The sequence below is a fragment of the Ictalurus furcatus genome, chromosome 9 (assembly GCF_023375685.1).
Source record: "Ictalurus furcatus strain D&B chromosome 9, Billie_1.0, whole genome shotgun sequence".
NCBI lineage: Eukaryota > Metazoa > Chordata > Actinopteri > Siluriformes > Ictaluridae > Ictalurus > Ictalurus furcatus.
Window position 1 is genome coordinate 14,589,765 of NC_071263.1, and position 16,141 is coordinate 14,605,905.

Sequence of the window (16,141 nt, forward strand, 5' to 3'; positions counted from 1 at the left end):
CCCTTTTTCCCCTCCATCCTGTATCAGTTTGTGGATATTCATTATACGCATATGAGGATGTCATGTTTTGCTAGGTTGAAAACTTTGTTTGAAATGATGCTTCCCTCTCCTGTCAGAAGGTTCTGACTATAAAATGCATTGTAATTACTCTTTGATGCAAAGTGATATGACACTTTGGCTGTTTGTTTGCTGCTATGAAATTCACTTTTTTTTTTAGGATCCATATGAACACGCCATATAGTTTCATCTCCATTAGTGTCTACTGACTAAACATTTAACCATAAAAATGGCCCAATAGAAACTATAAATCCCTGAAAAAATACCATTGACATGAAGACATGAAAAGGACATGATGGGTGCTGCACATAACTGACTTGACAGCATGGTGTTATAGTACAGCCTGCCATCTGTGGTTGTCATGGTAACATTTATGGTATCTGCACTGGCAAAGGTCTTCAGCATCTAAAAATAAATGCTGTTTCATTATGAGCACAGAGTCACTGCAGAATGATGCCTGTTACAGACATGCTTGAGATATATGCTTCAGTAGCGTGCTGATTGAAGGAGGTGCCAGTGAGATGACTGACCTCTGATTCAGATACTGAACGAGTATGCCTGGAGGAAGGAGTGAGAATGCATTCAGAACCAGTAAGTGTTCTCTGCTAGGTTAATGGCATTTTTCACTGAACTCTTCTTGGCATGCACTCAGTATTGATCCCCATCCCTCCATCCAACCTGCTTTTAGAGGCTGGGACTCGCTGTGATGAGATTACAGAGACAGGGGGGTTAGTCTCTGTGTCACGAAGCAGCAGCTACTGCAAAAATGAGTCTCCATGATGGACGAATGACCAGCAACGGTGACGCACATTTGGAAGGCATGAAGGTGCAGGATCCCTCAACCCCAACTAGGAAGCCTCAACCTGTGAGTCAAACCCTTTGTAAAATAGGAATAATGAATCCATTAATGTTCATGATTTTCTAAGACATGTAGGGTCATGGATTTTAGAAAGCCTCCAAGCTTTTTCATGGGTTCTTTCCAGGCAACAATTAATTTTTTTATTATTATTATTATTTTAAATATACACATATATTCTTAGATTACAAGTCTTATTTTATGCCGTGTGTGTGTGTATTTACAGTGAGCTCTTTGGGTCATTGAAGGCTATGTGGTGACCAGACACTGATAATGTCTCATAAATTTAGCTCTACTTAACTGCAGGATGCAGAACAGATGCAGCAGTGCAGCGGGCACAAACACGTTGTACTGAACAGCAACAGGCATAGCACTAGAGTAAGGACAGAGAATGGGAAATAGTGTTAGAAACGTGTGAATGAATAAGAAGCGGAGAAAATAAACGCGGAGCTCTTTAGGCTATGACGCGCCCGAATATGCTATACTACGTCCCTGTGGCGGTGGTGTTCAAAATCCGTCGTCAATATAAGAAACGGTTCAGTCCAGTCCTTCAATATCCGCGCAGTAAATTCAACCGACACACTTAGGCTAACTGCTCTAGTGAATAAATGGAGTCTGAAGAAGTGTAAATGCTAATGCGCTGTATGTTCTTCAAATTGTGTATTGACGCAAACTTCGTTATTCTTATTAGCTACCATTAGCTAACGAACCTCCATATAACACTACAGTCAACATTTATCACGTTTCACTGCCTCTAATTAACCTAAGCGTCTTTTTTTTCCACATCAACACACGAAAAGTATCAACATTTTAATGTGGAGTTTATCTAAAATCAGGAATTGTTTTTTGTTAAAGTGGAACAGTGTGAGGTTTACCGTTACAGTAAATATGAATTATTCATAACCCACATTTAGTCCATTACTGTCATTCAGTCTGCTGTACCAGGCAAAATTACAGAATAAATTTCATTCAAGTCAGTTTTATTTAACTGTATAGAGCTTTTCACATTAGAATTTGTCACAAAGTAGCTTTATAGAAATTTGGGATGTACTGCAGATTTATGTTTAGATCCCTAATGAATAAGGCAAGGAAGCTCTCTGAGGAACCAGACTCAAAAGGGAACCCATTCTCTTCTGAGTGACACTGTGGATTAATAAATCATTATTCTTCCATAATTGTATACTATACACGTGCAACTGTATTGAACTTGTGTTTTATATGAGCATATCGTGAATAGACGTCTTGGGAAAACACATGACAGTTTTTATGATTACAGCAGCAGTTCATAGGTACAGTATACATGATCTAGCTGAGATTATCCCCTAAATCAAGGGTAAACAGTTTTTGAGAAATACAAATCTTTAGGGTTGACTTAAAATCACAGAAATGCTATTGTTGTTGAATCGTTATCATGTTAGTCATTTTCTGTGTGCAGCCCAAGCCTGAAAATGCCATCACTATTGCTGTGTCATCACGTGTGCTCTTCAACATGGACCTGGAACAGCAGATCTTTGAACAGAAGGGCATGGAGGAGTACCTGAAGTACCAGACTGAACATGAGACTGAACCATTTGCACCTGGACCTGCTTTCCCCTTTATTAAGGTCCAGATCAACGTCTACAATCACTCATAATGCTGTCCACATCACTTAAAGTGCACCTATTATGGTTTTTCAAATAATACCTTTTAATGTAATGTTATATAGCTGTTTGTGAATGTAAAAACGTCTGCAAAGTTTCAAAAATCAAAGTGCATGACAAACGGGTTTATTGACTCCCAAAAGAAGGAACCGATTCTGAACAGCTGAAATGAGTCGTTAGTAATTCCAGACTTTACTTACTGTACAAACCTACATAGGTTTGTAACAAAAAGCCCCGCCTCTGGTCTTCATTGGCTGCTCACTGGCAGCAGTAGACCAATCAGAACAGAGTATGCTCTGTGAAAGGAGGAGTTTAGAATGAATCCGGATCATAAAGAGTCGTTTGTGACACTGGAGGAAAAAAGGGAAATGCTGCAGTTTAAATTATGAGCACATTAAAGTGTATTTTGACCTTAGATGCATGTAAATCTATTTTATGAGACCTTGAAAACAAAACTAGGCATGTTTCAAAACCATAATAGGTGCGCTTTAACTAACTCACAAAGTACATTTTAAACTGATTTTACTAATAAAATGAGGGAAATGAGATGACATAGATACCATAATCTGTCCCTTTTGTGTGTCACCTGCAGGCTCTGGAAGCAGTCAATGTGCAGCTGAGACAACTTTATCCAGACAGCGAAGAGCTCTTTGATGTTGTCCTGATGACTAACCATCATGCCAATGTCGGGCTCAGACTCATTAACTCAATCAACCATCATGGTAAGTGGAGAACAAAAAGCAGTGGTGGACAGGATGTCCAGTAACTCACTGCTGTCCCCTGAACTGGCCTATAACTGTTTATTATATCTAATCTTTTAAGTGATCTCAGACAGTCATGCTAGAAGCGTCTTCTATGTAAAATATAGCATTGTGAAAACCCTTGCTTATAATGTTGGCTGTGATGGCTGAGGACATGGGGGATGGTGTGTGATGAGGGAGAGGGGGCTGTAAACATGCTCTCGTATCCCTTACATAATAATTAGATGACTGCCTTTTTAACGTTCTTTTTAGCTTGACACTGCAACACAAGATTGCAGACTTTGTTTACTTGTCAACAAAATTAATTTCCTTCTGTGTTTTGTAGAGCTGTTCATCGAGCGCTTCTGTATGACTGGAGGTAATAGTCCAATTGGGTATCTGAAAGCCTACCACACCAACCTGTACCTGTCTGCTGATTCAAAGAAAGTGATGGAGGCCTTAGAGGAAGGTGAGATGAGAATAGAAATTGAAAATTTCGATTTTCCAACTGAATCGTTGTAACTGAGGCTTCGGCTCTTGTGCTCACTAAGGGATTGCAGCAGCCACCATGTTTAAACCAGAGAAAGCAGCGGAGGTTTCAGAAACACAGCTGCGAGTGGCCTTTGATGGAGATGCAGTGCTGTTCTCGGACGAGTCGGAGAGAATCTTTAAAACGCAAGGCTTGGACAAATTTTTTGAACATGAAAAGGCCCATGAAAACAAGCTACTTGATCATGTAAGAGAGTTACAGCACATAGAAATATGACAATATGGAGCATTAGAATGAATTCTACAAAACGCTGTTGAATTCTTGATTCTGATTGGCAGCAGGTGATTAATTTTCCACTATAGCATGGAGCTGGCAGTAGTTCTTGCTGCAAGACAAATCACAGGTTTATACTGTATTAATGCACTCTTTTATAATATTTTATTGTTTCTATAGTAGCAACTTACACAGGGACTTGTACAGGGGACCATCTACATAAATGTATTTTAAAAACATGTGTAGTTGATATGGTGAGAGTTTTCTGTGAGGAGACTTTTATTTAGCCTTACTATAAATGGATCAATCTAGCAATAAATAGATAAAAGTACAATGTTTTGTCCTTTAATAGATTAAATAGATTACAAATTTTAATTACTGTCATATTGCTATGGTATAAGAGAAATAAAACACCTCCAGACATGCTGTTATTGGGATTTATTCAGCTTTGAAGTGGTTCCTCAACAGCATACCACCCCATCGTTGATTATGTTCCTATAATCGCATGCCTTGCTACAGGTCTGTTTCTGTTGACTTTTTACTGAACCATGTTTACTGCAAATTCAAAAAGCAGCTCAGTTGTGTCTTTGATTTATAGGGTCCACTGAAAGGATTCTTGGAGGCTTTAGGAAGACTGCAAAAGAAATTCTTTGCTAAAGGCCAGCGTATGGACTGTCCCATCCGCACCTACCTTGTGACTGCTCGCAGCGCAGCTAGTTCAGGTACACGTGCCCTGAAGACCCTGCGTTCTTGGGGCCTAGAGACGGATGAAGCCCTTTTCTTGGCTGGAGCACCTAAGGGCCCTATGCTAGCAAAAATCAAGCCCCACATTTTCTTCGATGATCAAATGTTCCATATTGAAGGGGCTGCAGAGTTGGGAACTGTGGCAGCTCACGTTCCCTATGGAGTCGCCCAAAAGGTGCCATCAAAGAAACCAAATGACACGAGTGATAAAAAAAAATAAAACAACATTGTTTAATGACATGAAATATATATTGTGTTGACACAATTTGTTTTTAGCGGTTGGTGCCTGCCTTGAATGTTCTTCAGAGTGACATATTGTACTGTACTAAGATTTTATAATATGTAGTGTACCTAGATTATACTGTTTTAGCTAAACAAAATCTGTGAAGTCAGGTGAAGCTACAGATCAAGAGGATCAAGCCATATATGTTTTGCTGGCTGATTACATAGAGTGAATTTAATACAGCAAGGGAATGTAATGGATGTACTTTGTGCCTTCTAGGTGACTTTTATGTCTATTAGATTATTCTTTGATGCACTTTTGGATCATTTTGATAAGTATGTGAGTATATTTTGTCAAAAACCATAAGTGGCTGCATGTTTTATTGTTGGATCTCGTATATGCAACATTTTGTTTCTGTGATGTACAATTGTTCCATTAATGTAACAGACATTTAACTCTGTGAAAGATTTACCAATTGCTCTAACCTCTAGGTAAAGCAAAAAAGAGTTTTATGATCTTATAATGGTGTTTATTTCCAGCCACTTTTCTAGCCAATTCTCACCACCTATGTAGCTAGATGCTTTATATGCATTTTTATAAGCCAGGACAGAATACAAAAAAAATGCAGGTCGACTGGTGATTGGATTATTTAAAAATATTTATCTATGTGCATAAAGAAAAAGTTTATGATATATAAAAATAATATTAATATAGCTGAGACTGTATAATGCAAATGAAAAATGTGTTTTTTTTTTTACATAAATAAATAGATGCTCTAATTCACCTTAGCATAATTCTGTTTATTGTGCCTATTATATGTGGAGCATATTGCTATATTTTTGTATTGACTTATATTCTATACCGCCTACAACTTCATACAGTATATATTCATTTCTCTATTAATTTTCTGTTTATGTAGCCTAAGTACACTGTATTTCCAAAAGTATGTGGACACCTGACCATCACACCCATATGTTCCTTCCCCAAACTGTTGCCACAAAAGTAGAAGCACACAATTGTATAGAAGGTCTTTGTATGCTGTAGCATTACAATTTCCCTTCACTGAAACTAAGGGGACCAAACCTGTTTCAGCATGACAATATCCCTTTGCACCAAGCAAGCTCCATGAGACATGATCTGCCAAGGCTGGTGTGGAAGAATTCAAGTGACCTGACAGAACCCTGACCTCAACTCTGTTGAACACCTTTGGGTGGGATGAACTGGAACATCAACTGGAACATCGACTGCACCCCAGACCTTCTCGCCCAACAGAGCCTGACCTCACTAAAACTCTAGTGACTGAATGAGCAAATCTCCACAGTCATGCTCCAAAATCTAGTGGAAAGAGTTCCTAGAAGAGTGAACATTATTATAACAGCAAAGGAGGACCAAAATTGGAACAAGCACATATGGGTGTGATAGTCTGGTGTCCACATACTTTTGGCCATATAGTTAATGTATGTATGTATGTACAAGTGCATCTCAAAAAAAATTGAATATCGTAGAAAAGTAATTTTTTTTCCCCCATAATTTAATTCAAAAAGTGGAACTTTCATATATTCTAGATTCATAACAAATAAAGTGAAATATTTCAAACCTTTTTTTAAAAAAATCTTGATTACAGCTTACAGCTCACGGAAATCAAAAATCCAGTATCTCAAAATATTCAAATAAATAATTTATAATACAGAAATGTTGACCTCAGAAGATCTCTAATCAGCTAATTAACTCAAAACACCTGCAAAGGTTTCCTGAGCCTTCAATGTCTGTCTGGATCAGTAGAAACAACCACAATCATGGGGAAGATTTACCCTAAGTAAATGTTGCATTTCATTTGGAAATCAAGGTCCCAGAGTCTGGAGGAAGAGTGGAGAGGCACAGAATCCAAGACGCTTGAAGGCCAGTGTGAAGTTTCCACAGTCAGTGATGATTTGAAGTGCCAAAAATAGCTAGTTTGGCTTACACCAAACTGGAACAAACTGTCGTGGTCACCACAACAACAAGTGAACAGATTAAGAGAGTTTCCCTATCAGAGAGGGTTCCAGACTAAAACACCATTCCGTTTACATGCACTGCACCACTCACTTGACTACATAACAATTACTTCACTGATTTTCGATTTGTCCTAACTGAAAAGCATGGTAGTCCTAGCAGTACAATACATACCTGAATCAGTAGTTCAAACTCTCGAGCACAAGCAGCATGGGCGTGGCATTTGCTTTATGGGCGGAGCCTAGCTCTGCTTGTGAAAATCCGCTTGTTCCGCATTGAAGCCACGAGCGCTCGGATTCAGCTTTTTTAGAAACATCTGTGTCGAGTACAGGCTGGTTTTACTTCTCATAAAGAATCCCTGTTGAATTTTGCAGTGGTTTCCACAGAGCCCAAACTCACATGATTAGTCAACTGTCATAAGACATTGCTGAAGATTCGAGGAAGAAATGAACGGAGAGAGACGAAACTGATTGTATTTCTCATTGGAAGAGTTTCAGCCATGAAGTCAGTAAGATAAATCAGATGTTGTGAGTGGTTAAGGAATCACTGAAACATGCCACATTTGGGAGTCCAGGCTGTTGTCGTGGCACTCGTGTGTTTGTTGGGTGAGTCCAGACGCTGTAAACACTCTATTTTCAGTTCTTAGTGGAAAATGTGTTCTCTGATTGACAGCAATAGGGTCAGGGAAACCAGGAGAGTTTGCCTGTTTTCAGTGTTGTTTACACGCACATGGTCTTGTGTCAGTTCATCCTTTAGATCCAGAGTATGTAATTATTCTCAGGTTTGTTTGTTTTTTTTATTTACTGGGACACCAGGTCATAAACTTATCATAAATCTAGCCAAATATATCTAGCACACTGTCAGATAGGAGAAGGATCTCTCTGAAACATCAAGACTGATATATACATGTGTGTGTGTGTGTGTGTGTGTGTGTGTGTGTATATATATATATATATATATATATATATATATATATATATATATATATATATATATATATCAATCAAAAGATTGAAACCCGTTTAATGTTCTTCCTTTAAAAATAGTTTTTCAAAACAAATCTGATGGGATTTGTTGTCCAGGCCTGTGGCAATATAAAAGAGTTCAAGAGTTAAATAGCTACTTATTAGACCCAGGAGTGCGATGAGCAGCAGCAGCTTTTCCCCCGGTTCAGATTGTATGCAAATGCATATTTTCACAATGCAAAATTTTTATTTGCGCACACAAAATGTATTCAAAATGTCCAGTATTCAGAGGAACGCAGGAATTGCCAGCTTTTCTCACTTCTCTCTGCATCTTTGGACTGTGTTGTTGAAGTCACAAGACCATGAATAAGTGCATATGTACCACATGCTTAATGTGATTACTTGCACAATAAGAACTCTGTTTCCGTCTCAGTTCCCTCAGCACACATTCATTTAGACATTTCCTGAAGTAAAGCAATTTTAATTACTTTAAAATATATTTTCACACACAAAAAAAAATCTGTGTAATGTTTACAGTAAAATTTGAATTTGTGTAGAAATGAATCGGAAATCTAAAAAAATAAAAAAGAGAGAGAATTCAATGTAATGAATGTAACTTCTTCACCATGCAATAAAAACATAATTCTCTCTCTTTTTTTAATCCTGTGTTTGCATATCGATCTTTAAACACATCCACATGATTAGGATTTTATCATTCGATAGCTCGTTTATCTCACCGCATGATGCACAGTTTAATTGCTTAGATTTGTGGGTCAGCGCACAAATTAAATCCCTTATTGTATCCAGGATAATGTGCTGTAATGTAATGGGAATGATTTTAAACCTTGGTGTCTAATTGGATTTGACCTTCTCAATCAGTAAATCAATCAAACAGACATACCCTGAAAATTCTGGAGATCAGACACAGCTGGTTGAGTTTATTTTAGAACCAATGAGTCTGTCCGTCTGCTTCGAGAAGGGCTAAAATAATCATTTACATCTGTAGAATTTGCTGCCTTTATGGCCTTCATGTAAACCTGGTAAAGTAAATAAGCAGTATTCTGTGTTGGATGTTGATATTGTTCAAGTCGGTTAAATAATATTTCAGATGTATAGTATCCTTTCATTTATGTGTGTTGATGGTAGGAGCAGTGAGGAGTCAGACTACCCTCACCCCTGCTCTGACCGCCACCACAGTTATGGAGAATGTGACCGCCACCACAGTCAGTGAGATTGTGACTGCAACCTCTCCCATCATGCTCAGCACCACGACACCTGGCTGCTCAATCTTGAACACCTCCAGCTGTGAGGCCTGTGCACCGGGCACCTACTATGACAATGGTGAGTACGGCTTATTTAGCCTACAACAACGGTGCAGGGTTAGAGCTGTGGTTTCAGTTATTTAGTACACTACTGACGTGCCTGGTTATACAGTATGTTACTGTCAAGAATAATTTTGTTACTCAGTTTACTTGATCATGACATAAAATATATGACAAAATTATGTGGACATCCATATGTGGGTGTTACCCATATTATTATTCACACAAAGTTTGATGCACACCATTGTCTATGATGTTTTTGTATGCTGTTGCATTAATATTTCCTCTTTATTAGAACTAAGCGGCCTAGCCAAAACCTGTCCCAGCATAACAATGCCCCTGCGCACAAATCGGAGTCCATAAAGACAGGGTTTGTAGAAGAACTTGAGTGGTCTGAGCTCTGACCTCAACCCCGCTGAATGAACCCCTTTGGAATGAATTGGAACGCCGACTGCATGCCAGGCCTCCTCACCTGACATCAGTGCGTGACCTCATTAATGCTGTTGTGGCTGTTATGATAATCTTCACTCATCTGGGAAGGCTTTCCACTAGATTTTGAGGTATGACTGTGGGGATTTGCCCATTCAGCCACAAGACATTAGTGAAGTCAGGCACTGATGGCAGGCGAGAAGGTCTGGTGCACAGTTGGCATTCCAGTTCATCCCAAAGCTGTTCAGTGGGGTTGAGGTCAAGACTCAAATTATTCAACATCAATCTTAGCAAACCATGTTTTTTATGGACCTTGCTTTGTGCACTGGGGCATTGTCATGCTGGAACAGATTTGTGCACCTTAGTTCTAGTCAAGGGGAAATTTTAATGCTGCAATATACAAATACATTCTAGACAATTGTGTGTTTCAACCTTTGTAGCAACAGTTTGGGGAAAGTCCACATATGGGCGTGATTGGTCAAGTGTCCACATACTTTTGGTAATACAGTGTAACTATAACAATGACCATTAAGTTATACTATTATTTTGTAGTGAATAAAACTAAGAAATATGGAAATAATTATTGTAAGGTTCTAATACAGTTGTACTGTAGAATATAGACAAACATTTACTAAGGCATTTAAAAAAAACAGCTTGTTTGTTTGTTTATTTGTTATTCTGCCAGAGACTTTGTTGTGTTTATGTTGTCCGGAGCCTGGGCTGTGTATATTCCCCAGTGGCTGTCGTTCCTGCTCACCAGGTTTCTACCAGCCGCTAGAAGGCCAGCAGAATTGTCTTCCCTGCACACCAGGCTTCTACACTAAGTGAGTAATCACTTATCACACATTAATGGCACACATCTACTATACATGTCATATCAAACAGCTGATCTGTGTTTTTCCTGTTTCTCCTGCTCTCCTCAGTTCCACAGCGAGCCCTGTGTGTCAGGCCTGTCTTCCTGGTTCTTATACCAATGAAAGTGGTTCAGTCTCATGTCAAGCTTGTGCACCAGGTAATCATTTATATATAAGCTTACTACAGTTTAATATATGCATAGACGAACAGAAATGGAATAGCGAGTCCCTGAACAAAGGGGGGGCTGGGGGGTCGATATCAAAAGTAACAGTCAGTATCTGGTGTCCTCCAGCTGCTTTAAATACTACAGTGCATCTCATCCTCATGGACTGCACCAGATTTGTCAGTTCTTGCTGTGAGATGTTACTCCACTCTTCCACCAAGACGGGGGGGGCACATGGTTACATGTAATTTTCCACTGCAAGGACGATCAGCTGTCCTTCCTGTCTCCCTGTAGCACTGTCTTAGGCGTCTTACATTACAGACATTGCCGTTTATTGCTCTACTGCATCTGCAGTCCTCATGCCTCCCTGCAGCAAGCCTATGGCATGTTCTGATGAGCAGGAACTCTAGGCATCTTTCTTCTGGTGTTTTTCAGAGTCAGTAGAAAGGTCTCTTTAGTATCCTCAGTTATTGTAACTGTGACCTTAATTGCCTGCCGCCTGTAAACTGTTCGTGTCTTAAGGACTGTTAAACAGGTGCATGTGCAATAATTGTTTATGGTTCATTGAACAAGAATGAAAAACATTGTTTAAACCCTTTCCAATAAGATCTGTAAAGCTTATTTGGATTTTACAAAATTATCTTTAAAATACAGTCTCCTGAAAAGGGGACGTTTCTTTTTTCTTTTTTGCAATATGCATTAAACTATCAACTGATTTAATTCTCTTTAGTGACTTAGTGACTAGATATTTGCAGTAGCTGTGGAATCAAAGTAATTGTTTAACCATTATTCATAAAGCATAAAAACATACATGTGTACTTTTTTTTTTTCAGGTTTTTATACATCCAGACAGAATGCCACTGTTTGTAACCCATGTCCCAATGGCACATTCTGCAAGTAAGCTATGCACTTGCCTTCTGTATTTATTGACACTTTGTGAAAGGCTTATCTTCCTGTAAATGTAAGCACATGTAGTAAAATATAATCAACTTCTAGTGTATCTGTAAACTATCAAATATAGCCTGATTACATATACTCTTCAGCATGAAAGCAGATAACAGTGCTACAATGACATTCTGAATTCCAGCACTATTAAGTACAATGTTTTCTTACCCTTAAGTTTACACAGGCTGAAGGGCAGAGTCACATGTCTCTTATCTTGGGATTTTAATCAAAGCCACATTAAAGGCTGCAAGTCATTTATTTTCCTCTGTAAGGTCCTGTACCACAGTCTGCAGACCTCATATCAACATCACAAGACTGACATTACAGTGGTAATTGTGTCTTCCTGTTCAACAGCTCCTCCAGTTGTGCTCAGTGCCAGATGTGTCCTGCTGGCTCTGAAGCGTTAAAGACGGGCAGCAGGCAATGCTCCCCCTGTCGCCCAGGTAACCAATGTCATCCAATATTATTATACCACATATTACACAACAATGCTGCTGAATTCTCAAATCTCATTGGACAGAAGGTGTTGATTTTATGTTGTGTAACAGCAGCTCTGACCGTAGAGCCGGCTGTAATACAAATCACACTTTATATTAATGCACTCCTTCTGATACATTATTGTTTCTATAGTTACAACTCACTCAAAGGGACTTTTATATCAGATGCGCCACATAACCTAAAGAGTCTCCAGTGTCATTGCTTAATAACAGTTTTCCACCACAGGAAAGTCTTCAGGACAAAGGAGTTTGTGCTTGTATAACCTGTCTTGAGTTCCACATTACATGTACTTATAAATGGTTAAAAAGTATGTGTTGTTCAATAATTAATGTAAAAACAAATTGTAATTGCTGTGGTATAAGAGAAATAAAGCATGCTGTGTTATAGGGGTGATAACAGATCACACCACACTATTGTAGATTATTTTCCTATAACAGCTTGTCCTGTCATGTTTTATTCCTTACTTAACATGCCTTCTGAAACAGTCTTGTTTCTCCTCACCTACTTCATGGTTTAAGCAGAAAGATGAGTAAACATTAGTGACATGAAATACACATAAACCTCATGTGAAGGTTGTCCAGATCATGATCTGGGCTTTTGAGAATTACTTTTATAAAAAGTCTTAGGTCTATTAAGACTGTAAAAATAACGTAGTTAAAAGCAGGGAGTAAAATGTGCAACTCAAAAACTGGAGCCACTCAAGGAGTAGAAATTCATCCTAGGAATAAATCTTAAGCATGAAGTGTGAGTGCATCTATTTTTGCAAGTCAGTAACAACCTTAGTGAAATGAACACTAGATGCATTCATAAAGCTCACAATTTGTTCTTTGTTTCTTTTTGTTTTTGTTCCTTTTTTTTTAAGCAACTGAACACATGTTAAGTGCAGAAGATACTAGGAAGTTACATTTTCACTGTGTTTATCTGGTTACTTGTGTATGTTGGGCAGGCATGCACAAGACCTCTCATCAGAAAATATGTCAGATCTGCAACATTGGTTTCTATCAGATTCACTGGGGCCGGGAGAACTGTGACATCTGCCCTGAAGACCACTACTGCCCAGTGAGTGATTATTACCACACACACACACTGTATTATACATAATAACTGCCTTCTAGGGGCGCACAGTGGCTTAGTGGTTAGCATGTTCGCCTCACACCTCCAGGGTCTGGGGTTTGATTCCCGCTGGGGCCATGTGTATGTGGAGTTTGCATGTTCTCCCTGTGCTGCGGGGGTTTCCTCCGGGTGCTCCGGTTTCCTTCCCCAGTCCAAAGACATGCATGGTAGGCTGATTACCGTGTCCGTAGTGTATGAATGGGTGTGTGAGTGTGTATGTGATTGTGCCCTGTGATGGACTAGCACCCTGTCCAGGGTGTACCCGATGTTCCCTGGGATAGGCTCCAGGTTCCCCCACAACGTTGAAGAAGGAGTAAGCGGTAGAAGATGGATGGTGGTTTAGTGGTTAGCATGTTTGCCTCGCACCTCTGAGATTATGGGTTTGAATCTCATTTCACCCTGTGTATGTAGAGTTTGAATGTTCTCCCAGTGATTCTGGGTTTCCTCCAGGTACTCTCAGTTGTAGGCTGATTGTATTTCCAAATTGTCTGTAGTGTGTGTGAATGGGTGTGCGATTGTGCCCTGCGATAGATTGGCACCCCGTCCAGAATGTCCCCCACCTTATGTCAGTTTGTTTTGAAATGTTAGCAGAGACTTACTGCTCTAGACCACAGCTCATGGTCTGTGTGGGCTCTAGGATGTGTCAGTGACAGTTTTACATAGGAAATATTAATGAGAAATTATATGTGCAACTTGCATCATGACACAGAGGGTCGAGCAGCCCAGACACCACACCACACGATGGCACCAAGCAGCAATAATACAGAGGTAAGGGAGCAGAGCAGAGCAAACTTCCCTGCCAGTGACCAGAACAACAGACACAACAACAGACTCGGCAGACTTGTACAAACGAGGGGAAAAAATAAATAATTCTGCACCTTATTTTCATCTGTGTTTGCATCTGTTCAGAATATATTAGTTGTTCAAGCCAAATAATGTATTCGTATTTGGTTGTATCCCTAATATTCTGAAGGTGAAGTATATTTAATCAAGAAAGGACCTATTTGTCTTACAGAGTCCAGATGTGAATCCAATCCTGTGTCCCAGTGATGCTTTTTGCCCTGAGGGCAGCACTGCTCCGGGTTATTGCATGGAGACTTTCTTAAGAAAGGCTGGAGATACGTGCGAGCTTGCTCCTGTCACCATAGCTCTGATTGTCATTGGAGGAGGATGTATGAACATTTAAATTTTTCCCATCTCTTTATCCTAATAAAATAACTTGATTCACTATACATGTATATACATCCAACAGGGTCAAGATTTTATCTACAAATTACCCCTCAATATGTGCTCTGTTGACACCTTTTCCTCTTCTCTGTCTGATCTCTTCAGTGTTCCTTCTGTTCATGGTGCTCCTGGTTTGTCGTAGGAGAAGGGATGCAGACAGTGAACTGTCTCTCTCTCGTGCCCCACTTCTGCGGAAGGACCGTCCCAGTTGTCATGTGTATGGAGTCCCGTGTGATGCAGATCCTGTGTATGCAGGATGGTGACACATTGACAATGCAGAGAGAGTGCACAAAATCCTGTCAAGCTATTGCAAGCTACTATGCTGCGCATTTGGACTTCTGAAAATGTACTGAATATTTGACAAACTGTTTGCAACATTTTGATAAAGTTCATATCTGTTTTCAGCTGCCCAGTGTTTGCTTCTGAATGTTCACTCTGACAAATCAAGCTATCTTTTTTTTAATTATGGTGTTCACTGCTGTACACTGCACACTGGTTGAATGAATGCAAAGGAGTATCATTGTAGAAGTACATATCCTCTTTTTTTAACAAGTTGAATTGGGCCAGATCTGACAATACTTTTTGCCTGTAAAAAGTATGGTGAGAAATGTTTTTGTATTTAACTATTAAGTCATTGCACTGGTCTTTAATATGTGGTACTAGTTAAGATTTGTGATTGTGCTGAACTGTTGCTGTTGCCTGCATGATTGTATTTATTCACTTGTGCCCCTTGATGTTTTATTACATATGGTACTTCAAGAGCTGTTTACTATGGAAGTTATATCTTTTTGGTATTTAAAAAGTTAATGCCATATAGGAATTTTTAAAAGAAGCACAATCGGATTTGGCTAGAAAATAAACTTTGCACAAGTTTCAAACGAATTTTCATGACAATTACAAGATTGTTCATTTGATGTTTTTTAGTTGAGCATTTTTTCCATAGCCAATGAATACATTATACCTTATTATTATTATTATTATTGTTATTAGTAGTAGTAGTAGTAGTAGTAGTAGTAGTAGTAGTAGTATTAATAACAACAGTCATATAAATGTGGTGTGGACTGTTCTGGCTGAGTTGGAATACACCACTATGTCAGACCAGTGGACCAGTGTGATGTTGTTGAGATGTACTGGGGGAACTGGAGTAAACTGAGCTAGTGCAGTCTTGCAGACTGTGGAGGTTGAAGGAACAAGGGAGGGTAACATAGGTGAATTTAGTCAGGAAACTGAGGCAGGCTTGCTGGATTCTCCACAGGTCAGACCAACTAACTGGTTTATTGAGTATGTTCTCCCATGCTGTCCATCACCCCTGGAATCCTGGAGAACCAGCCCTGATCCTGTACTTCTATTCCTCCACCCTTGCCACCTCTGCCTTTTAGCACTTTTGTTGTTTTTATTTTTTATTTTTATAAATGCCATTTATAATGACAAAAATGTCAATGAATGTGGTAAAAAATAAAATAAAAAAAGATTTTTGCCGAATAGATTGAACTGACTATTTTTTTTTTTACCCTATAGTCTGTATATGTAAAGTCTAAATAAAACCAGAATTTATATCATACAGCATATGGATACATCACAACTGGAGACCGTATGAAGTACAGTCAAA

At 39.1% G+C, this 16,141-nt stretch overlaps 2 protein-coding genes across 3 annotated transcripts; both read left to right on the forward strand.

Annotated features, from left to right (window-relative positions):
* Window positions 1-4: 4 nt before the first annotated feature.
* Window positions 5-6,407, forward strand: nt5c1ab (5'-nucleotidase, cytosolic IAb). The gene is made up of 6 exons (XM_053632064.1): window positions 5-922; window positions 2,349-2,516; window positions 3,146-3,275; window positions 3,640-3,762; window positions 3,845-4,029; window positions 4,655-6,407. Exons 1-6 carry the CDS (start codon window positions 824-826, stop codon window positions 5,018-5,020), a joined length of 1,071 nt encoding a protein of 356 aa, XP_053488039.1. The 5' UTR covers window positions 5-823; the 3' UTR covers window positions 5,021-6,407.
* A 452-nt stretch (window positions 6,408-6,859) lies between these two features.
* Window positions 6,860-16,014, forward strand: si:dkey-21a6.5 (sushi, von Willebrand factor type A, EGF and pentraxin domain-containing protein 1). 2 transcript variants are annotated; one of them, XM_053632067.1, is made up of 9 exons: window positions 6,860-7,620; window positions 9,133-9,321; window positions 10,417-10,555; window positions 10,655-10,743; window positions 11,583-11,646; window positions 12,049-12,137; window positions 13,139-13,251; window positions 14,321-14,477; window positions 14,638-16,014. In XM_053632067.1, the coding sequence occupies exons 1-9, from the start codon at window positions 7,569-7,571 to the stop codon at window positions 14,793-14,795; spliced, it is 1,050 nt and encodes a 349-aa protein (XP_053488042.1). In that variant the 5' UTR covers window positions 6,860-7,568; the 3' UTR covers window positions 14,796-16,014. The 2 variants fall into 2 exon arrangements, with proteins under 2 accessions (XP_053488042.1, XP_053488041.1); XM_053632066.1 differs by having other exon boundaries at window positions 6,861-7,620; window positions 9,127-9,321.
* The last annotated feature ends 127 nt before the right edge of the window (window positions 16,015-16,141 follow it).